Raw genomic sequence first — 23,091 nt, 5'->3', positions numbered from 1 at the left:
TGAATTATTAATAATTTATATTAAAACCTTCTTATATTTCAAAAGGTTCTATTAGGCGATTATAGACTTGATTGAGGGCTATAATAATCTAATTCTATTATTTCGATAATTTAATAATTAATATTTTATCGCAAATGTCGGAGTTGGTGATATGTCGGAGTTTGCTGGGTCCGACTTGCTAGTGCAAGTCGGCCCCAGCAAAGCGAGGAATTGCCGACGGGTATATCTATTTTAGTAATAAATCTCGCGATATAAACGGCGAGTTAATAAAGCCTTAAAATAATGCCGCCGCTTTACGAAAATTTATTAAAACCTTTTTATTATTAAATAAGTTTAAACCAACACTTAGCCGAATGCTACTAATCCTACAGTTCTCGAGCGCCCCGGAAATGGCTCGAACAACCCTTATCGAGCGTTCGAACGGCCGAGCGATAGCCCTGCGGGCCTCAAACTCTGCAATCCAACAGATTCTTTCGCGTGCCGAAACGAGCTACCCGTTCGTACGAAAGGGGGTCTCAGGAAGTCAAGAGCACCCCCCCTGTAAAGGCGGTGAGCTTAGTGCCGTGCTGTTCTAGCACCTTCTTCCTCCACACCATCAATTATATACTGCTCTTACAGCTTCTAGAGCTATCTACAAGCCAAACACAATGGGCTACGTTCGCAAAACACTCCGCAAAGAGCACGATACCCCTAAACGATCACGATTCCGGTGTCTTGTTGAGCAAGGGCTCTCGCAAGCAGAGGCTGCTCGGCGTGTCAATGTCAAGCGCAAGACAGCGATTAAATGGCTACACCGACAGCCTTCCGATCGACGGACAGGTAAAACGAGGACGGGCAGACCCCCTATTATCTCAGATGAAAAGGTGGAGGAGATGATTAGGTGGATGACAGGCCACTTTGACCGGCGAGCAATGCCCCTCCAGGAGATCGCACGAGAGCACGGTATTAAAGCCTCTGATAATACGATTTTAGCTGCCTTCGCCCGTCACGGATATCACCACCATTTACCTGATTGCAAACCCTTTCTCTCAGAAGCTACAAAACGAAAGCGATGGACCTTTTCAATTGAGAATTGGGATCGGGGGAAGGAGTACTGGCGTAAGGGCATTTATTACGATGAGACTACAATCCAATCGAATTTACGACGACGGCTCAAAATCCTTCGCAAAAGGGGAGAACGACGACGACTCGATTGCATCCAATTCAAGTTTACAAGTGGTCGGACATCTATACATTGTACAGCGGCGATTGGATATAACTTTAAGAGCAAGCTTGTGGTTTTGTCGATGGAAGGAGAAGGAAAGGGCTTTACACAAAAGAAGTATGAGGAGCAGATCTTGCGAGGGCTTTTAGGAGAGATTTGTACGGATAAATACGGTCAAAAGCAGAGTTTAGGGGCTTTTTGTACGGACGAAGACTACTTTATAGTTGAGGACGGAAGTAGAGTGCACGGGAAGAAGGATACAAAGAAGAACCAAGGTCTTTGTAATAAAGCACGGGTGGAATGCTTTATATACTCGATCGATTGGCCACCCTCTTCCCCGGATTTGAATCCAATTGAGAACGTATAGAGGATCTTAAAACAAAGGCTCCGGAATAGGAAACCGTACGGTGGGTAGTCTTTGAAAGACCTCCAGGAGGCAGTCCTTGATATTTGGGAAAAGGAGATTACAGTAGAGGACTTTAATAAGTATATAGACTCCCTTCCAGAAAGGCTTGAGAAAGTCAGATTCCGGAAAGGTGCACAAACTCATTGGTAGAGCATTAAAGCAGCATATAAATTATACCTAATTTGGATGTCTTGGCAATGGCAGAAACATGGGGGGTGCTCTTGACTTCCTGAGACCCCCTTTCGTACCTTCCACTAGTTTCCACTGGTGGTTCGTGAAAGCGACCTGGCCATACTAGCGACCTGGCCAAGTATTTCACATAGTAATTTGTATAGGAGGTACTTCTAGCTAGCTGGTCTGTGCTGGTCTGCTACAAATTTAGCGAGGAACACCAATTTTGGGGGGTTGGCCAGGTCGCTAGTATGGCCAGGTCGCTTTCACGAACCACCAGTGGAAACTAGTGGAAGGTACGAACTGGTAGCTAAACTGGGTGCGAGAGCTCTGCAGCTCCCTTAATTTGTGAATATAGGAATTGGTCTGAGTCTTATTTATTTAGTAAGGGCCCCTAGACATACTTCAGCCCGAGTCAAGCCAGCCATGCGACAGCGACCTGCTTCAGCGCTTCTTGAAGCCACTCCTCCTCAAATGGCACATTATTGTCAAAGCCGTGGTCTCCAGGCTTTACATCAAACCGTACAGACGTACCTGCACTATTGATTCTGATCAAACGGACCAGCTTTTCGCTTCCCTCGAGCGGGACCGCCGTGTCATCTTTTCCATGCGATATCCACACAAATTTCGGTAACTTGGCGCATCCTCTTTCCAGTGCTCGAAGCACGAACGTCTCTTCGCCCTTCCCCCAGATGATGTGTGCGAATCCATTCTGCATACCACCTATTGCGATGGGAAAACGGTCGTATCCTCCTTGGGTTGTCACTGCATTCATGTTCATGCTGGCCAAGTACTTCTCGGTCTGATCTTTAGGGAAAGGCGGCATGCCCATCATAATACTATTGCCACTACCGACCTTGTACCAGTCACTCTCAGTGTCGACCATAGGCCATGCCAGAATAGAGGTTCGGATCTCTTGTGGATAGAGCAATGACAAGTGCAGCGCGCACCACCCTCCTGCACTCTCACCACGAATGGCTAGCTTGGACAGGTCAGGAGTAACACTGCGCTTCCCCTTGAGCAGTGAAGGGAAGACTCCGTGAACCCATTCCCAGAAAGATACAAGGTCTGCTAGAATCTCTGGCGTCTTCGTCTCTGGCGCCAAGCGGTAGTCGGGTACGACCACGATCGCCTTGTGCTTGGCGGCAAAGGTAGCCAGCCACGGTCCACAGAGCAACGGCCACATCCTTCGGTGGCCGGCAATCTGGGATGCAAATGTCAGTCTGGAAATGCTAATATGTTGGTGCCTGCTTGATCAAGCAAAATGCTGTATTGTACGAAAGTGGAAATCACGCATGATGATGGAGAAAAGACGACGCCGCATACCAGACTCCCGCCATGCATGAGCAGAAGCATGGGTAGATTTTCACCAGGTTCGATGTCCTTCGGAACATGGACATCAGTTTGAATCGGTGTGTCCTGAAACGTCTTATACGTGAAAACATCAGTAACGAAAAACGGCGCAAATGGATTCGGCATCTGAGGTATCGGTGGTAATGACGACATTGTCACTGGTGGTGTCCTTAGGGGTTTATCGCAGGATCATGTACATCAGAAGTGGCTAGAAGAACTACGTGGGTGAGGGAAAGGAGAGTTGGCTCCTCCGATTTTTATATGCACGGCGGCCTGGTGAGTCCTGGCACCCGTGTGTTGAATATATGCAAACCCTGATTTGATCGCGCATGTCAGTGCCGGGATGGAGGAAATAGGAGGTGGGGCGAGCGCGGGTTAGTACAAAGTAGGTGAATATTCAGCAGTGCATTCTTAAGACACTAAACTCGCAGTATCGCATAATCTGCTTCCCTCCTGCTTTGGTGATGTCGGGACTTCGGCGGATCAAGGAAGGTCCATTGTTCAAAGGGTACTAACTAACGAGATGTGACGAGCTAAATACACCATGGTACGGAATATCCAGGGTTGCGAAATAAGTTAAGTGTTCTAAGTTTAAGTTAAGTTAGTAAATAAAAAAATTAGATTAATTTAAGTTAATATTAATTTATTTTTCCATTAAATTTATTTTTTGATAATTAATTAATATTAAATAATAATATAAATAAATTCGTTTAAGAATTAAAAATATTTAAAAATATATAAATATAAATATTTAATGTATTTAAATATATATATAAATTATATTGATTTTTAATTATTTTAAAAAAAAATGTATAATAGAAAACGTAATTTAATTAATAAAAGCATTTAATATTTAATATAATTAAAAATTATTAACTATATAAATAACTAAATAAATTATTAATATTTTTTTTAAAAAAAAACATATATTTATATATATATTTATATTAATAATAAGTTAAGTTAACTTATTTGTAACCTTAGAGATATTCCACTGACTCACGTGAGAGTTCTGACAGGTGAAACCCTTTTCGAATTTTATTAGCTTTCTTAATATTGTACTTGACTGAATACCACTTCCTAGGTTTGCACCTTATGAGCTCTGCCTTATATTCAATTCTATAGAAGTCTAAATTTCTGTATATACCTGTGAGACCTCACCTTCATACTCCTCGTAGAGCACTCTACTGGCGTCCATTCCGACTTTCTGCTGAAGTAGTTTAACAAAATGACTTGTCATGTTAGGAGGTCCAGCAACATAGCATACTGTTGTATGCTTAAACTTGAAGTTTCTGAATATATCTAGAACATCTGCGCCCATCATAACTCGTGGTTCGAAACTCTGCCGCGGCACCGCAGCTTCCATCAACCCTCTACTTGCATAGCCGCCAAAGAAAAGGTAGAGATGGAATTTCCCCTCGTGTGCCTTGCTGATACTTATAAGTCTCTCAAGTCCAAGAACATGTGAGATATTGTAGTATCCTTTGACCCTGGAAGCATACAAAAAGTGGACCTCCTGTGGCACTGTATTTGTCCCAAAGATGTGTGACAAGATAGATACGAGCGGACTGAAAGTTTGTTAATCATACGCTGGGCAAGCTTGCTCAGACAGGCTTACCTCACACCTACACCTCCAGCGAGGAAAACAACTCTGGTTATAGGAGTAGTGTGTACATTATTTGGTGGCCATACAAAGCTTCCTCCGAAAGAGATGTTCAGCTGCGTGCCGACAAGTAAAGAGACTTCTGCCCGCGGTTGTTGTATTTGAGGCGCATTTTGAATGATGACTTCAACGTGCGGCTTGGACCCTGGCGCAAGATCCTGAGCTGCCAATGCCGCGCCTGGTACTGATATGATACCATATCCTCTTAACACTTCTAAGCCGTCCAGATGAAGATTAAGCCATTGACCTGGAAGAAACTTTGATAAGTTAGTGCCAGTAGAGCCAAATAGAGAGATAACACTGACATTTGCACCAATTTCAGCAGCGTTAAAGTCAAGCCGAAGAATTCGTATAGATTCGTTGACATCCGTAGCCCGAGCTAAGGTGACGGCATGTAACATAGGGCCTGATTGCTTCCTCTAAAGCTGTGCTTCTTTGATTATTAAGAGAGATACTTTGTATCCATAGTCTTACCTTCACTGAAAGAGAATAAGCTGAATATTTTTCTGATTTAAATTTGGTGTTCAATTGCTAGCAGTAACGTCTGTCCCTGCGTGGCAAAAACCCGGAGTGCCGAAAACGGCCAATAAGATCGCAAGGATCCGCGGATTTTTCTCCACAAAGTCCTCTTTAAGCCAACCACAACGAAAAGTTTTTATATTTAAAGTTAGAAATAAGTTTATTACACTATTTCTATTAATATAGCGATTTGTGAATTTTGAAATTTGTCCAATTTTTCGGCACGCAGGGACGGACGTTACTTGTGAGAAGTGATGCGGAGGTTGGTAAACCCGCACAGCTATTAAGAACCTCGGATATGGCGGAGTAAAACTACATGAGGGGACAATTGAAATCTTTGAGAACGCTAACTTAGGTCCCGTTTCCCTAGTGCTTCCAGCGTCACTTGAGTCCCTCGTAGCTTGCGACCCTTGCAAAGGGGCCTGCCAATGCCTATTGCAGCCCTAACCGGCTCGATCAGGGATGCGAGAAGGATAGGAATCGATGATCATTACGGAGTACAAAGTACTCCGTACTAATCCTAGAGATATACAGAATGGGCCAAGATCCCCGACGCAGCTAAATAATCGTGCGGTGCCAAGTGATCCCGCGTTCATCTAAAAGCGATTGCGTAACTAGTGTGGGCTATGGGACTTTGCCTCGTTAGCCGAGGCTGGACGACAGACCTCTGCTAGTAATAATCGTTCGGCGGTTCCCACCTACAATTCGCCTAGCACACCTTGTAGGTGGGGATAGCGATACGCAACGAACAGCGATACGCAAATCGCACCAAAATTTGTATAGGCAAATCGGGCAGATTTGCATCACAATAACGCCTTAATTTTTTAGTCTTAAAATTTACTTTTTTTTAATAAATAATATTAAAGTTTATTAAAATTTAGGTTTTTAATTTTATATAAGAATTTTAAGATTTTAAGATTTAAAAATATATCTTATATTTCGAATTTAAATAATTATATAATAATTTAATTAAAGTTATATAATTAGCTTTTATTATACCTTTATAATTTTTGTTTAATTTATTAATTATATTTTCGGTAATACGTTTTTTATATAAAATTACACTAAAAGTGGGTGGCCGAAATGGGGAGTAGCTGACTTGTTTAACTAATTAATACACCCTTTCAAGGTTTATCACATAAAGCCTAAACAAAACCAGTTTTTATGTCTTGCTACAGCCATCTGATTCAGCCAGCGTATCTATATATTGCTTATAATTTAGGTTCAACCATCCCTCTTTTCTTAAGGGTACTCTCACCGCTAACTGGGCTCATAACTGTCAATCAATCAGAACGGCAAAAGTTCCGCACTTATAACCATCTAGGTTATTTGACTAATTGACACCTGTGGAGTAGCAAGCAAGCGAAGCGAGTCTACTTGCGATTCTCAGCATTTCGTAACCATGGCCGATGCCCAAGTTGCAACAGTGTCCAACGAGCTGCCAGAGACGGACAACTTGGCTATTGGATTTTTTAAGGAGATTATTCTCGATCAGAATTGCCGTGATCTGATCGAGAGGTATTGTAAATTGCCCTCCGATCAGGTGGTGCCCCATCTCTACACCGTAGTAGGTCACTCTAATATGCGATAGTCCTGCATGTTGCAGCCAAGCTTACTGTGCAGTAGCGCGAAAAAGCATGGAAGGTCTTCCCCTGGCCATGCGTGGGCATGTGGTCCTTTGTTGTTCCCACGGTCAATACATTGCCTCAGTATTCCAGCATCATCAGCCGGGCAAAGGAAGGAGGTCAGAGGATTCTCGACCTCGGTTGTGCTCTTGGTCAGGATGTCAGGCAAATGATCGACGATGGAGTACCCGACCACCTCGTATATGGAGTTGAGCTTGAGGCAGGCTTTATCGACTTGGGGTATGACTTGTTTCTTGACCGTGATACGCTCAAGTCGCAATTTATCTCGGCAGACGTACTCGAAAAGTCCGGCCCTAATCCGGAACTCGCAGCATGGAACGGCAAGATCGACATTATCTATAACGGCCGTTTCTTGCATTGTTTCAGCCGAGACGACGGACTCGTGGTCGCAATGCGCATGACGAAGCTGCTAAGCAATCGCTCCGGATCTGTCATCGTTGGCGAATGCTTGGGAGGCAGAATTGACCGAGAGGTAGTAGCTCCAATTGGCAAGCTCCACCTTTACAGCGTCGAGTCATTCAAGGAAATGTGGACCCAAGCTGCTGAAAAAACGAAAGTAAAGTTCAAGGTCGACGTAAAAGCCCAATCAGCAGGGCAGGCGCAGATGGCACACTTTGGTGGAGACGTGGTCAGCTTAGTCTTCTGGGTGGAGAGATTGTGAGCGAGTGGCATTGGACATCTGAAACATCGCAGGATGAATCCTAGAGCTCGATAAACTCGAGCCTTTAACCCCCTGCCGAACCTTCCGAAGTCATCCTGGTCTGTTGTTGAGAATAATGCTACGGTTATGTCGAGCGATTAATTAAATATTATCCACTCTTAGTAATACAAAAGTTTGTTATCAGCTATCAAATCGCTGCCGGACGGCTGTCAGTCTGGTCATTATTATGAAGGCAGCTGTGTACCAGCTGCCAATCTAAACGTCGCTATCAGCTCAAGTACATCATTGCTGTCAATGCAGATGCATCGTCGCTATCAGCTCAGATGCATTGTCACTGTTAGCTTAGGTGCATTGTCGCTGTCAGTATATAGTGGGGTGATAAAAATTTCGACCAATAGCCGTTTTCCCAGCAAAATTCATATACTTTTAATTTATAATAATTATATATTTACTTTTAAATTACTATAGATAAATAATTAATATCTTATTTATATAAGGTTTCTTTTTAAGTTTTAATAAACCTTTTTTCTCAAGTTTAAAATAAGTACTTAAGTTTTGTTTTAAAAGATTTTAAATTTTAAATACATTTTTCTTTTTCTTTTTTGTAATTATTTATAATAATAAGATTAAACTTTATTATAAGTACTTTTAATAAGTATAACCTTTATATATAAGATTAATATAAAGTAATAATCTTTTAATTATAACTTTAATATTGAGAATATATTTCTTAGTTAGATATAATCTAATAAGGAAATAATATAATAGAAATAGAAGTAAAAAAGGAGATTTAATTATATTAATTAAAGAAAAAAGAAGAGAAAGGAAGATTACAAACTCTTATAAAGCTATAATCTTACTAGATTATATAATAGTATTATATAACTTGTTTTTTAATACTTCTTTTTAAGGTATATTCTCTTAAATATATTAGTTTTATACTTGTGTTTTCCTAGATTTTTTATTTCCGGTTACTTCTAATATCTTTTTAAATCTCTTAAAAGCTATTTTAAATAGTAGTTTTATTATTTTATTAGTAATTATTTCGGTTATTAGAATATAGATTATTTAGGTCTTCTATATCTTTACTAAATCTCAAATAAAGTAATAAACAATTATAATATACTTGAAATAATTATAAAAATAAGAGTTTTTAGCTAAAGTAATTATTTTTTAATTATTTTCTGGTATATAAACCTTAATTTTATTCTTTTTAATATATTATAATTAGCCTAGATTCCTAAAAAAAAATCTATATAATCTATTACTTTTATTTTATATATATAATAAATATAGTATTATTATATAGATTAGCGAGATAAGAATCTAAGATCTCTCTTTCTTTTTTTCTCTCTTTAATTAATATAATTGAGTTTTCTTTCTTGCCTTTATTTTTATTATATTATTTCCTTATTAAATTATATTTAATTAAAAATTATATTTGTAAAAAATTATAAAGCTCCGGTTTATCTAGATATTTAGAGAAACTATATATTATTAAGCTAAAAATATAAGAAAAAATAATAATATACTAGTAAATAAATATAGCTAGTAAACTATAAATATTTTTATTTTTATTACTAATAATTCTATAATTATAAAATATATTATTATAAATAATAAAGAATATATTTCCAAGCTCGAGCTTTTAAGCTAATTAAATTATAAAGTATAATTTTATAAGATATTACTAAAGCTTTATACTAAAGAAATAAAGTATATTATTAAACTAAATAAAAATATATATATTATAAATATAATATTTATAATATCTATAATATCTAATATATTAGTTAAAAGAAAAAGCAAAAATAAAATTAATAAAATAATAAAAGAAATAGTAAAATTAAAGCTTAAAAAAGACTTCGAGAAGCTTAAAAAGAAGCTTATTTAATATAATAAAAACGAAGCCATTACTTTATATTATATTATCTAATTATTTTCTAATAAAGATATTATTAAGATTAATAAGCTAATTTATATTAAAGTAATATAGTAATTCCTTAAAACAAAATATTATTAATTCTTTCTAGTTAAAGTTATAATAATAATTTAGAAGATTTAGAGCTTTAAATATATAAAAGAAAAAGAAATATATTTTAAATAGGCTAAAATAAAGAAATATTACTATAAATTTAGTTTTATAAATCCTATAATAAAAAATATATTTTCTAATTTTATATTATTTATAATATTTAATATAAAGCTATTAGATAAATATAAAGTAATTATTAATAAATTTTATATAATAATAGTAATATATATAAAAATTATAGAATAAAGAGTTATATTAAATAATAAAAAGAGTTAATTAAACTAGCTAGAAAAGAGCTTAAATAAAATATAGAGCTTTAGGAAATAAGTATATAAATTCTAATTAAATAAAGTAATTATACTAGTTTTAAATTAGTAATTCTTATTATAATATATTTTCCAGAAAGATATAATATTATATTCTATCTGTTTTATCTAATTAGAGAGCTTTGAAATAGTAAAAATTATTTAATATATGGGTTTTATAGAGCTATATTAATATTCCAAATTAAATAGGCTTAGTATATATTATTTTCCTAGATTACCGAATTTCAAGAGAGCCTTATATAAAGCTTATATTAGTTCTATTTCTTTTTATATTATTATTAAATTAATTCCGGCTTATAAATCCAAGATATTTTTAATTTAAAATGTATTTTTATTTTATTTTTTACTAACTTTAAATAGTATTAAGTAGCTTATAAGACTATTATAGATATAGCTCTTATCTATTAATATAAAGCTTATATTTAATAGAATATTAAGGTTTAGATTTTTACTAATTTTTTTAATACTTCTAGTATTTCTTTACTAAAAATAAAAAAATCTATAAAGAAATCTTATATTTTTTCTTCTATTTATACTAGTTTTAGAAAGATTTCTTATATAGGTTATTATAAGTTCTTTATATTATTCTAAAACTTGTTTTAATTTAATATAATTTCTTTTATTCTAAAAAATAAAAATAATAGTTCTTATTATAATACTATTAGTAAAGGTTTTTATTACTAGAAATATATTTCTAGTTATTCTTATATTACTATTTTAAGCTCTTATATTTCTATTATATAGCCTTTTTTTATTAAACTTCTAATTATTAAAAATACTATAAGTTTCTTTTTCTTAATTCTCTTTATAGATTCTAACTTTTTTTTCAAAGCATTTATTTGCTTTTAGATATTTTATTTATATTATATTTGAGATTACTAAATCTAATAAAAAGAATAATAGTAAGAGCTTTTCTACTAATACTTAAATTAAGAAAAAAGAAAAGTAATCTAATTAAATAAAAGGCCTTTTATATAAGCTTATTAATATTATAATAAAACGTTTTTAGATCTCTTATTATTAGCTCTCAAGCTCTATTATTTTAATAGATTTTATAAATAAAAGATATAAATAAAAGCCTTTTTTATATTATTTAATTATTTTAAGTTTTGTTTTAATATTTTAAAGATTTAATAAAGCTTTAAAGTTCTCGAATTTAAATCGAAATAGATTTTTAGTAAATCTATTTATAAATATACTATTTATTTAAAGATATATAACTTGAAAAATACTTTTATTATACTTTTAATATAGCTTTATATTCTAAATATTAATATAATAGAGCTTTATAATAATTCTTTTATTTTTTTTTAATAATTAGTTAAATAGTTTATTTATTATTATAGAATATAATTTAGAGTTTTCTAAAATCTAAATATAGATTTCTAAATAGCCTTTATATAGCTATAGTTTTCCTTATTATATAAGTAATTTTATATATTTTTAATTTAGTTAAAGAAATAATTATAGTATTTTATTAAATAGCTATTTATAATATTAAATCTTTAAATAAAGAGATTATATATTTATAGGTTAATTATTATATATTTAGATTATCTATATATAAAGTATTTAATATAATTTATAATTATATCTCTTTATATTTTCTATTATACTAAATTACTAAAAACCGGATTTTAAATAGATATTAAAAAGCCTAATCTATAGCTATAAAATATTCTAAAACTGGATTTATTAAAAATTAAAAGAGTATTAAAATAATAAAAGCTATATTTAATCTAATTATAGTTATAATATAAAATAATAATCTAATCTTATTTTAATATATCTTAATTTAATATAAATAAGCTTAATTATTATATTTCCAAAAATTAATTTCAGGTAATAAAGTATTAAAATACTTTTTATTTATTATTTTAAACTTCTTAGTAATCTTTTTAATATAGGTATTATAAACTAGCTAAAGCTTTTTAACTTTTTATTTTCTAATTATATAAATTCTTAAAAACTATTCTATATTTCATATATTATAAAGTTTATAAATTCTTTTAATTTAAATAATAGTTAATTAAATATATATTTTATTATTATTATAATAAAGTATTTGAAAATTATTTATATAAAAAATAATAAAGATCTTATAATTTGTATTTATATAAATATAAGGCTTTTTATTAAGTTTAGAAAGTTTAATTCTTTTAAAAATATCTGTCTAGTACTTATATTATAAAATAGAAAAGTCTTATAATTCATATAGAGCTTAATATATCTTTATTATATAGCCTAGTATTTTAAAACTATTTACTAGCTTATATATTACTATAGGCCTATTAAAATCTCTTTCTATATTAATAAATATATTTATAATATTAAATAACTTTATTTCTAAATTAAAATAAACTATAATTATATTATCTACTTAAAAAAACTTTATTATAAATCTAGTAGTATATAGAAATAAAAGTAATATCTTTTAGAAATCTCTATAAATTACTAGCCTTAAGTAATATTAAGTAATATATTTATTAGAATTAATTTTATATATAAATATTTATTTTAAAGAAATTAGAAATATATTTGCTTTATTACTAAAAATAATTCTCTAGTAATTTCGAGCTTTAAAGTTATTAATTTCTAGTTTAATATAAGATTTAAAATACTTTTTAGTCGGATATTTCTTTAGATTATTTTATATTTTTAGAGCCTTTAGAAAATTATTAATATAAATTATTCTTATTATTATATTATCTGAAATTCTCTATTCTAAATATACTTTTAATTAAACTATTACTATAATTATAGTATAAATAGTTTTATAATTAAATCTCTTCTTATAATTCTATAATTAATTAGGCTAGAGAAACTCTAAAAGAAACTTTAAATAATTAATCTAATTTAATTTATCTGTTATTTATAGTAATATATTTATTATAATAATTATATTACTATTAGCTTTACTTGAATTATTATTCTAATTATTTCTTTTATATAAATATATTTGAATTAGTCTATTTCTAGTTTTAATAATTAACTTTTTTATTTATTTTCTTTTTAGCTTTATTATTTAATTTTCTATTTCAGTTAAACTATTTGCTTTTCTTATAAAGAATTCTTCTATTTCTATTAAACTTTCTATTTATTTTATAAATAAGCTTCTTGCTTTATTTATAGAAGCTATTAGTAAATCTTATTACTATTTCTAATAAGATTCTTTCCTGCTTTTATTAGTTTAATATATTCTATTAAATCTCTTTCTATTATATTAAGCTTTTTTAAAAGCTTAATATTTTTATTTTTATTACTTCTAGACTCTAATATATTTTCTGGCTCTTAAATATTTTATAAAGTTATAAGTTCTATTTCTAGTAAAGCTATAAAGCTTTCTATTCCCGAATTATAACCTATTAATATATTTATAGGCTCTTTTAATTATTAGTTTATTTATTTATTATTTTTTAGTTTAGGCTTATTTTCTATTTATTTTAATAAGCTATTATATTATAATTCTTTATTATTAAAAACTAATTTAATATCCTAAATCTTATTTTCTAAAAGTAATTCTATTATATTTTTTATAATCTTTATATTATAGCCTTTAGTATATTTATAATTCTTTTTATAGAAAATATTCTCGATAAATATAATATTATATATAATAATTATTTTATTAAATATAGAAATTCAGATTTTATAAATATTAAATATAATATATCTAATTAAATATCTAATATATTTATATAATATAACTTTAAATACTTTTTTATTTCGTTCTATTTTATAGTTTTTAATTATTAGATATATTCTAGAATTATATATATAGATTTTATTTTAATTAGATTTGAGATTAATTATTATTTATATTATAAGCTCTAAATTATATTAATAAAAGTAATTATAAAACTATAAATTAAATACTCTATTTAGTATTTTCTAATTATATATATATAAGAAGCTTTATTTATATAAATAAATTATAGCTATAAAGCTTTCTAGCTATAGCTTTTTATATAAATTAGCTATTAAGTATATTATAATAGCCTTATTTATAATCTTCTATTTTATTTATTTAGTATTACTATTTGGCTTATATATATATAAAAGAAAAAGCTCGATTTTAATATCGTATTTCTTTATTTAAATCTAATAAACTAATATTTCTTAAATTAGAATAACTATTTTCTTTTAATTATATTTAATATAAGTAATTAAAAGATTATATTATTTATATATCTATTATTTAAAATTCTTTATTATATTAAATATTAGTAAATCCTTATTATTTAATAATTAGAATTTAGTTTAAACTATTATAGCTATTTAGATAATTAAATAAGTTCTATAAAATTCTCTAAAATAGTAGAATAAACTTTCTTTTAGTTAGTTTATATAAAATTACTTATCTAATATATATTTAAATATAAGTTTATATATAATTCTTATTAGTTTATTAATTTTTATATTATATATATAATTAATAAACTTTTATAAAGCTTTATAAATTAAATATTTTATTTTTATATATTATTTTTCTTTTAAATTATTTCTCGGTTTAAAATACTTCTTTAATTTCTTATATTAAGCTTTAATTAAATATTTAAGTATTAGAAATATAAGCATATTACTAGTATTAATAGAAATTTTATATGAAATTTTAGAATAAATAAAAAGCAGCTTATATTTAGGAAAAACTAAATTAAATCTATATTCTAATTATATTAATACTATATTTTCTTTATAATTTTCAAGTTTAATTATAAGATTATATTTATAATATTAAGCTTCTTTCTTTATTAGACAAGCTTTAGAAATATTATTTATATAAAATTCATTAATAACTATAATATTATAAAGAATTAGATTTTTAGTATATAGTTCTATAAATTTATTAATTATATTTTTAATTATATAAGTATTATATCTAATAATTAGAAAACTAGTTATTTCTGCTTTTATATAATTATTAATTTTTATTTTAATAAAAGTATTAGAATTAATTAGATCTTTATTATTAACTAGATATATAGTATTATAATTATCGAATAAAGTATTTTAAAAGTATAAATATTTAAAGAAATTAAGTATTATATAAATTCTTTAATCTAGACTCTAAATTATAACTATTAGATTTACTAAAGTAATATTAAAGTTTTTAGAATATTGAATTTCAGATATTTTAGGCTTTTTTTAAGAACTAGTACCGGATATTAGTTTTTTTTATAGCTTATTTACTAGTAATTTTTATATTATATTTCTTTTTTAGCTAAAATTTCAGATTTTTCTAATATTTAATTAAGAGCCTTTTTCGGATCTTTCTAATTTATTTCTTATTAGGCTTAATTTTTATTTAAATTTTATTTAATCCGGTAATTATAATTTCTATAGTAATATAATTAAGTAAATCCTAGTAGTATTTAAGGTTTTTAGAACTTTTATAAGAGTATTTATAGTACTTATATTTATTTGAATTAGATTTACTATTTGATTTTTTACTAGTTTAATTTCCGAATATAGTAAAGATTATAGAAGCTTTTAAATATTTAGTATTTTAATTTTCTAAAATAATTTAATTAAATATTTAGCTATATTATTCGAATATAAGAATTAAAAGCCCTAGTTTATTTTTACTATATAGATTATTAAACTATTTTATTATTGAGATTAGTATAAGTTTTTATATAAAGTATTTATTAATAAATAATAAAATAATAAAATAAATTAGTAAATTATAAAACTATAATCTTAAATTTAATATAGAACTAATCTCTATCTTTTTTATAAGATCTAGAAAAGCCTTTTTTAAATAGAAGGCCCTAATACTTATAATATAAATAGTAATTAGCTATAATAATAAAGAACTATTAATTTCCCTAATTAATACCCGCGATATTTAAGGTTTATTATATGCCCTTTAGTTATATATAACCCTATATATATTATATTTTACTAAAGTATTATTAAGAATTCAATTATTACTAGAATGCCTTTAATTTTAGCGATTTTAAAACCTTTAATATAATTAAATACTTTTTTCTAATTAATAAACTAGTATTTTAGACTTATTTCTTTTTTATTTACTTATAGTAGAACCGAACTATATACTTTTCAAATAGTAGTAATTTGTATTATATTTATAGAATTATATTTTATTAATTAATCTTTAAAAATCTTATAAATAGAACTTTATTTATTTTTTTAAATTTTAAAATAAAGTTTATAAGAATCTTTATATTAATTATTTAATTATATAATTATATATTAGTTTATTTATCTAGTTTAGTTTCTTGATTTTTATAGTTTTATAAAAGAATTAAATAGTAGTTTTTAATATTTCCGAATATTATATATTATAAAAATACTAGTTTTAATTCTTTTTTAATTATAAACCAAGTATTCTTATTTTAATTCTCTGCTTTAATTTAATATCTAATATAGTAATTCTTTATTTTTTTTTAAGTATAAGTTTATTAACTATAAGAAAAGGCCCGAAAGAACCTATTATATTTATTTTAATTACTTTATTATTAAATAAATTAATCTTATTTCAGATATTTTTATTACTAGCTATTTTATAGAAAGTATTAAACTAGTCTATTTAGAAACTATAGTTCTTTAGAATAATAATAGAAATTATAGAAATGGTTTCTATTAATTAGTTAATAATAGAAATATAAACTAAAATATAATTTTCGAAGAAATAATTAAATAAACTTTTAAATATTTTTTATAGTATATTAATTAGAAAGCTTATTAATGTAAAGCCAGATTTATAACTAATATATATAAAGATTATAGAATAGGAAATTATATTAAATAATAAAAAGATTTAATTAAATTAGCTAAAAAAAAAGTTAAATAAAGTATAAAGCTTTAAGAAATAAATATATAGATTCTAATTAAGTAAAGTAATTATACTAGTCTCAAATTAGTAATTCTTATTATAATAAATAGTATATAATATTAATAAAAAGATTAAAATCTTAATAAATAAGAAAAATAGCCTTAAGATATATATTATATTAAAAAATACTTTTATTATTTATAATATTTATAGCTACTTCTTTTAATACTATTATTATTATTTTTATTAATCTAATTTCTTAAAAAATAAAGAAATAATATCTTTTTCAAATTAGTTTTAGTAGCTTTATATATAATTATTTATATTTTAATATTATATATAAAGCTACTAGAACTAATTAGAAGAAAATATTATTTTATTTCTTTTTCTAAAAAAGCGTTTTATTTAAATAACTAAAAAAGTTATTATTAAAGTTATTTAAAAAAGCTAAGGCTCTAGTTATTACTAATAATTTCAAGTAAAATATTATATTTATTAAAAAGTTTAATTCTAAAACAGATATTAAAACCGAAACTATTTTACTTTTTTTAAAAATAATATTAGTAAATATTCGGGTTTTTAGTTATTTAATTTAGTATATATTATATATATAACTAATTAATTTTCTTATTTCAAGTTTATACTAGTTTTAATTAAATATATATTAATTTGAATTAGAAAAAAAGTATTATATACTAGATAAAAAGGAATTATAAAGATATATATATTAGATAAAACTTTAATACTAGTTTCTAATTATTTTTTTATATTAGATTCAGATATTAGTCTTTTATTAATAAGATACTTATATATAGTAAGTTTTAAGAAAGAAATTAATTATAAGAAGCTATATTTTAGATAATTAATAAACTTATTATAGTAAGAATTACTGAATTAAGGCTAGTATAATTACTCTACTTAGTTAGAATCTATATACTCACTTCCTAAAACTTTATACTTTATTTAAGCTCTTTTCTAGCTAATTTAATTAACTCTTTTATTATTTAATATAACTCCCTACTCTATAATCTTTATATATATTAGTTATAAGCCCGGTCTTATACTAATAAGCTTTCTAATTAGTATATTACAGAGAGTATTTAAGAGCTTATTTAATTTATTTCTTCGAAAATCATATTTCAGTTTATATTTCCGGTATTAACTAATTAATAGAAATTATTCCTATAGTTCCTATAGTTTCTAAGGCTTAATTACAATTATATTAGAAGCTATAGTAAAGATTATTATTCTAAAGAACTGCAGTTCCTGGGCGAACTAATTTAATACTTTCTATAAAGTAGCCAGTAATAAAGATATCTGAAATAAGATTAATTCATTTAATAATAAAGTAATTAAAACAAATATAATAGCTTCTTCTAGGCCTTTCTCTATAATTAATAAGCTTATACTAAAGGAAACAGAGAATTACTATACTAGATACCAAGTTAATACGGAAAAATGGGATAAAAATACTCGACCTATAATTGAGAAAAGATCGAAATTAGTATTTCTATAGCTTATAATATTCGGGGATATTAGAGATTATTATTCGGTATTTTTATAAAACTATAAGATTAAGAAACTGGACTGGATAAATAAGCTAGTATACTACTATATAATTAGGTAATAGCTCTATTAAATAGTTAATATGAAGATCCTTATAAACTCTATATTAGGCCTCAAAAAGAGTAAATAGAGCTCTATTTACAAGGTTCTTAAGGCTTTATTAACGAAATATAGTTCTATAAATATAGTATAAATTATTACTATTTAGAAAATATATAGCTTGGTTTTATTATAAGTAAATAAAAGAGAAATAAGCCCAAAATACTAGTTTACTAATTAGAAAAAGGCATTTAATAGAGCTAGAGCTCTTAAAATTACTGAAATCGAAGGTACTCTAGTAATAATCGAGTTTTTAATAGCCCTCTAGCAGAAACTCGTACTAATCTAGGTAATAAAATAGCTTAGTAATCTATATAGCAAAGACAAGCTAGGGCTTCTAATTCTTATACTTAAATAATATAGCCAGGTATTTAATTAGATTATTTTAGAAAACCAAAATACTAAATACTTAAGAGCTTCTATAATCTTTATTATATTCGGGAATTAAACTAGTAAAGAATTAGATAGTAAGCCTAATACGGATAAATACAAGTACTATAAATACTTTTATAAGGGTTCTAAAATCTATAAGTATAAATAGAACCTATTTAGCTATATTACTATAGAAATTATAATTACCGGATTAAGTAAAACTTAGATAAAATTTAAGCCTAATAAGAAATAGATTAGAAAAATCCGGAAAAGAATCTTAATTAAATATTAGAAGAATCTGAAACCTTAGCTAGAAAAGAAATATAATATGAAAATTACTAGTAAATAAGCTATAGAAAAGCTAATACCCGATACTAGTTCTAAAAAGAAGCCTAAAGTATCCGGAACCTAATTTTCTAGGAACTTTAATACTATTCTAGTAGATCCTATACTTATAATCTAGAGTCCAGATTAGGGAATCTATATAATACTTGATTTTTTAAGATATTTACTTTCTTAGAGTATTTTATTAAATAACTATAATACTATATATCTAGTTAATAGTAAGGATCTAATTAATTCTAGTACTTTTATTAAAGCGAAAATTAATAATTATATAGAAGCAGAAATAACTAGTCTTCTAATTATTAGATATAGTACTTATATAATTAAAAACATAATTAATAAACTTATAGAACTATATATTAAAGATCTAATTCTTTATAATATTATAGTTATTAAAGGATTCTATATAAATATTATTTCCGAAGCTTATTTAGTAGAAAAGAAAGCTTAGTATTATAGATATAATCTTATAGTTAGATTAGGAGATTATAAAGAGAATATAGTATTAATATAATTAGAATATAGATTTAATTTAGTTTTCCTTAAATATAAGCTGCTTTTTATTTATTCTAATATTTTATTTGAAATTCCTACTAGTACTAGTAATATACTTATATTTCTAATACTTAAATATTTAATTAGAATTTAATATAAGAGATTAAAGAAATATTTCAAGCCGAGAAATAATTCAAAAGAAAATAGTATATAAAAGCAGGGCATTTAGCCTATAAAGCTTTATAAAAGCTTATTAATTATATATATAATATAAAAATTAATAGATTAATAAAGATTATATATAAATTTTATATTTAGATATATATTAGATAAGTAATCTTATATAGGCTAACTAAAAAGAAGTCTATTTAATTATTTTAGAGAATCTTATAAAACTTATTTAATTACCTAAATAGCTATAATGGTTTAAGCTGAATTCTAATAATTAAGAACGAATTTAATAGAAAGCTCTTTGGATACTTTTTATAGAATAAAGGAAGTTTAGTAATATTTAATATAATTAGGGATTTTGAATAATAAATATATAAATAATATAATCTTTTAATTATTTATATTAAGTATAATTAGGAGAAAATAATTATTCTAATCTAAGAAATATTAGCCTATTAGATCTAGATAAAGAAAGAAGATATTAAAATCGAGCTTTTTTCTTTATATATATATAAGCCAAATAGTAATACTAAGTAAATAGAGTAGAAAATTATAAATAAGGCTATTATAATATATTTAATAGCTAATTTGCCTGAAAAGCTATAGCCGGAAAGCTCTATAGCCGTAATTTACTTATATAATTAGAGTTTCTTATATATAAATTACTAGAAAATACTAAATAAAATACTTAATTTATAGTTCTATAATTATTTCTATTAGTATAACCCAGAGCTTATAGCTTAAATAATAGTTAATCTCAGGCCTAATTAGAATAGAATCTATATATATTCTCTTCTATATTATCCTATATTTGGACTACCCTAAGCGGTTAGCTCCTAGTATTCCCTGGAAAAAGCGGGTTATATAAGGAATACTAGAATCTTTCTCTTTTAGGAAATCGCATATTAGAACATAATTACGTTTAAATCCTTAGGGCTTAGCTTAGGATAAGAAAAAAGAAGCTCAAGTACTTTTCTCTATATTTTAGTAGTTCTAGAATGCGAGAGGCTTTTATTATGATTTTTTAAAGCTCGGGAGGAGGCAAGAGAAATTCTTAAGGTACTAGCTAGCTCTCGGGGCTCCCTAAAAAAATATAGGTCACGTAAGGAATACTAAAAAAAAAAAGCTAGCCTTATATTATTCTTCTTTTTTTCTTCTCTTTATTACTTTTATATTTACTACTTTCCCTTTTACTTATATTATGAACCCTTCTTGCTTTTATATTACCTATAAGCAAAACCGGCCTGCTTCTGACTTTATTATAGAGCGAGGCAAGTAATATAAGACCTGTAATTACTATTGAGTTTGTATTTTCCCCTTTTTCTGACTTAACTAACCTATTAATAGGCCTGAAATATTACTAATTATATCTAGTAATATCCTGCCTTATAAGAACTTGATCCAAATACTCTTTCTATCTCCCGGTAATAATAATAGTCTATTACGGACGTTTCTGCGAACGAGCTAGCCCTATAGCACTAGTAACGGATCTATTAACTATTTGTTATGGCCCTAGTTAATATCTTAGAAGACTTTCTTATAGACCTATTTATTATATGGCCTCCTGGCTTTCTCTCACGCTTCCGGCTAGCTTCCGTACATATAACTAGTCCGCTTACGGGTTATTATATAGCTTGCGAAGCCCTTTATTTTAGCTATATGAATAATTACTTTGAGGCCTATTATAAGAAGGGTAACGTAATACTTTCTCTAATTCGTAAGCCTCCTCTATACCTCTCTTATTTTTTTACGAGTAATAATTTGCTCTATTAGGCTTTCCGAGCAAATATCCGGGCATATAATTATACTTTTGCCTTTATATTAGTTAAGTATTAAAAGAATATATAAATTGACTTCTCTTATAGAATCTAGTACTTTTAGATCCATAGCGAGCTCTTTTATTTCTAAGGCCTGCTATAGCCTGCTTCATATACCGAACTCTCTTTTATATAGCTCTTCTTTTATAATCCGCTCTTTATAACTAATATACGGGCTACTAACTTCCCTTACTTAGATTATATGGTTCTTTTATAGCTTACGAATATACTTACGGATTATAATCCGTTTATTATAGTCTATAAGATAGCCTGCAAGTGTCTTATAAGCTAATAAATCAATTTCCGGATCTTATTTAACCTGTAAATGTACTTAATTCTCGAATTAGGTACTAATTATTATTATAAGAATCTCCTAACGAGTAATAAGATTACAGCCCTTATCCCGGACAAGTATATAAATGCAAGCTGCCGTAATCTGGTACTTATAGTCTATAAGGCAAGCTATAAGTATCTGTAAATACGTATAGTTAATATTATATATATAGTATATATACTACTCTATTATATCTTACTCTTCTCATATAGCAACCCGGTCTAGTACTATGATTTATAGTTATAGGACCATAATAGGACTTGTTAGCGGATATGGCTCGAGTAACGGGTCTTTTACTAGTACTATTTCTATATCCGTCTAGCCTTTTCCCTACTTTTTTACGCTAGCTACCTCTTTTAGTAGTATATTATTAATATATATATTACTTATAAGACTATCTCGCTCGACTAGCTCTGCTTATACTAGCAGAATATTCGTATAGATATCTATATAGGACTTGCGGATACTTTAATTCATAAGAATATTTATACAAGTAATATTAGCTAATACTTTATTCTTCTATTAAGCTTTATAGGTAGTAATTGCTTTATATAGCAGCTTTTTTAAGACTTAATAGCTATTATATAGTACTTTGGTAAGCCAAGCTTCTTTATTACTTTTATAGCTAACCCGTACTAGCCTGAGATTATAGATTACTTCTTAAACGGGTAGTAAGTAATTAATTATCCGGATCTCTTTTATTAGGTCTTTATTCTAAAGATATAGGAGCTTCTTATAAATCTTAAGAACTACTTTTTCGGATAATATACGGGCCATATCTATATAATCGAGTACTAGAAGCATAGCCTTCTATATATATACCTACTCTTATTTCTTAAGAGAAATACCGTTTTCTTAATCCCTAATTTAGTTAATAAGGTTATTTATACCGAGCTCCTAGACCTATTATAGGATTTTACGGGCAAACGTATGGCTATAATTACTAGCCAGATATCTTATGGGCCATATGGCCTTAATAATAATCCGAAAGCCCCGTATATAATCTATAAGACGCCTATAGTCCTGCTTATATACTAGAAGAGGTTCTTTAAAGTATTTGCGGCTATAATAATTATTTATAAGAATAGATATCCCAAGTACTAGTACCG

General features: G+C 27.3%; 4 protein-coding genes across 4 annotated transcripts; 2 read left to right on the top strand and 2 right to left on the bottom strand.

The window, feature by feature from the left end:
* The first annotated feature begins 616 nt into the window (after positions 1-616).
* On the top strand, positions 617-1,805 carry K444DRAFT_617207 (uncharacterized protein). The gene has a single exon (XM_024881075.1). The coding sequence runs from the start codon at positions 648-650 to the stop codon at positions 1,569-1,571; it is 924 nt and encodes a 307-aa protein (XP_024732414.1). The 5' UTR covers positions 617-647; the 3' UTR covers positions 1,572-1,805.
* Positions 1,806-2,145: 340 nt separating this feature from the next.
* K444DRAFT_568519 (alpha/beta-hydrolase) lies at positions 2,146-3,388 on the bottom strand. Its single transcript, XM_024877203.1, has 2 exons — positions 3,108-3,388; positions 2,146-2,985 (listed from the first exon to the last, which is right to left on the bottom strand). Exons 1-2 carry the CDS (start codon positions 3,285-3,287, stop codon positions 2,197-2,199), a joined length of 969 nt encoding a protein of 322 aa, XP_024732413.1. The 5' UTR covers positions 3,288-3,388; the 3' UTR covers positions 2,146-2,196.
* A 622-nt stretch (positions 3,389-4,010) lies between these two features.
* On the bottom strand, positions 4,011-5,210 carry K444DRAFT_695777 (uncharacterized protein; the record flags this gene model as incomplete). The annotated part of the gene is made up of 5 exons (XM_024887890.1): positions 5,103-5,210; positions 4,753-5,054; positions 4,282-4,702; positions 4,138-4,161; positions 4,011-4,022 (listed from the first exon to the last, which is right to left on the bottom strand). Exons 1-5 carry the CDS (start codon positions 5,196-5,198, stop codon positions 4,011-4,013), a joined length of 855 nt encoding a protein of 284 aa, XP_024732412.1. The 5' UTR covers positions 5,199-5,210.
* A 1,508-nt stretch (positions 5,211-6,718) lies between these two features.
* On the top strand, positions 6,719-7,765 carry K444DRAFT_596407 (uncharacterized protein; the record flags this gene model as incomplete). The annotated part of the gene is made up of 2 exons (XM_024878426.1): positions 6,719-6,883; positions 6,943-7,765. 2 exons carry the CDS (start codon positions 6,719-6,721, stop codon positions 7,621-7,623), a joined length of 846 nt encoding a protein of 281 aa, XP_024732411.1. The 3' UTR covers positions 7,624-7,765.
* Between the last annotated feature and the right edge of the window lie 15,326 nt (positions 7,766-23,091).

This window comes from Hyaloscypha bicolor, assembly GCF_002865645.1.
Source record: "Hyaloscypha bicolor E unplaced genomic scaffold K444scaffold_125, whole genome shotgun sequence".
NCBI classification, from domain to species: domain Eukaryota; kingdom Fungi; phylum Ascomycota; class Leotiomycetes; order Helotiales; family Hyaloscyphaceae; genus Hyaloscypha; species Hyaloscypha bicolor.
This window is presented reverse-complemented; position numbering and strand designations above follow the sequence as displayed.

What these genes read in the sequence shown, in the direction of transcription:
- K444DRAFT_568519 (XM_024877203.1), bottom strand. Translation starts at nt 3,287, where the DNA reads ATGTCGTCATTACCACCGATACCTCAGATGCCGAATCCATTTGCGCCG. An exon ending in TCATGCATGGCGGGAGTCTG is followed by an intron (nt 2,986 to 3,107) that starts GTATGCGGCGTC and finishes TTTGCATCCCAG; the next exon opens with ATTGCCGGCCACCGAAGGAT.
- K444DRAFT_617207 (XM_024881075.1), top strand. Translation starts at nt 648, where the DNA reads ATGGGCTACGTTCGCAAAACACTCCGCAAAGAGCACGATACCCCTAAA.